Source organism: Macrobrachium rosenbergii, chromosome 49, assembly GCF_040412425.1.
Source record: "Macrobrachium rosenbergii isolate ZJJX-2024 chromosome 49, ASM4041242v1, whole genome shotgun sequence".
NCBI lineage: Eukaryota > Metazoa > Arthropoda > Malacostraca > Decapoda > Palaemonidae > Macrobrachium > Macrobrachium rosenbergii.
In genome coordinates, this window is record NC_089789.1 from 693,698 (window position 1) to 695,000 (window position 1,303).

The 1,303-nt window shown below is 51.3% G+C and overlaps 1 protein-coding gene across 1 annotated transcript in view; it reads left to right on the forward strand.

Moving 5' to 3' along the window:
- The first annotated feature begins 796 nt into the window (after window positions 1–796).
- Window positions 797–1,303, forward strand: part of LOC136831996 (uncharacterized) — a 933-nt gene continuing 426 nt past the window's right edge. The window contains exon 1 of the mRNA XM_067092479.1: window positions 797–1,303. This exon is cut by the window's right edge and continues 426 nt beyond it. Coding sequence (XP_066948580.1) covers window positions 797–1,303 — 507 coding nt within the window.

Consider the following 1,303-nt stretch of genomic DNA (forward strand, 5'->3'; position numbering starts at 1 on the left):
CAGTGAGCATCAGTCTAACGAGTGTCAGTCTAATGAGCGTCAGTCTTGCGAGCGTCAGTTTAATGAGTGTCAGCCTTGCGAACGTCAGTCTTGCATGCGTCAGTCTAACGAGCGTCGGTGAGCGTTAGTCTTGCGAGCGTCAGTCTAACGAGCATCAGTGACCGTCTGTCTTGCAACCGTCAGTTTCACGAGCGTCAGTGAACGTCAGTCTAGCGAGCATCAGTCTAACGAGCATTAGTGAACGTCAGTTTAGCGAGCGTCAGTCTAACGAGCGTCAGTCTTGCGAGCATCAGGGAGCGCGAGTGAGCATCAGTGAGAGATCACGGCGGGTAAGTTGTTATGGGCCTCTGTGATTCTTCTTCATCCTTCTTCATTTATCCGTTGATTTTTTCAAGAGGGACATAACTCTCTCTCTCTCTCTCTCTCTCTCTCTCTCTCTCTCTCTCTCTCTCTCTCTCTCTCTCTGAAAAACTGACCTCATTATTCACATACGCCTTCCGTCTCTTGGACGTGAAAACAAGCAAACAAACAAGTTGGGGCACCAAACTCTCACTTAAAAACAATTCAAATCTCCTCCAGCTGCCATGCGGGTGACCTTGAAATTTCGGAAGTGTCTGGAGGCGGGTGTTGGGGGTGGGGGAGGATGTGGTGGAGAAGATTATTGGCTTTTCGTCCTCCCCCCAAAACCGGTTTACACAATATCCTTGTTCCATTTGAATAGAGTTCATCTCCTGAATAATATATAATAATAATAATATACCCACACTCCCACTCCCATACCCACACCCTCACACCCATGTCCACACCCAAACTCACACCCCTACTCCCATACCCACATCACCACACCCATACCCACACCACCACACCCATACCCACATCCCACTCCCATACCTACATCCCCACACCCATACCCACATTCTCACACCTATACCCACACCCCAACTCCCATATCCACACCCCAACTCCCATACCCACACCCCAACTCACACCCTCACACCCATACCTGCCCGCACCCCAACTTCCATACCCACACCCCAACTCCCATACCCACATCTCCACAATGATACCCACATCCCCACCCCCATACCTACATCCCCACACCCATACCCACATTCTCACACCCATACCCACACCCCAACTCCCATACCCACATCTCCACAACGATACCCACATCCCCACCCCCATACCTACATCCCCACACCCATACCCACATTCTCACACCCATACCCACACCCCAACTCCCATACCCATACCCCAACTCCCATACCCACCACCTCACACCCATACCTACATCCCCACACCC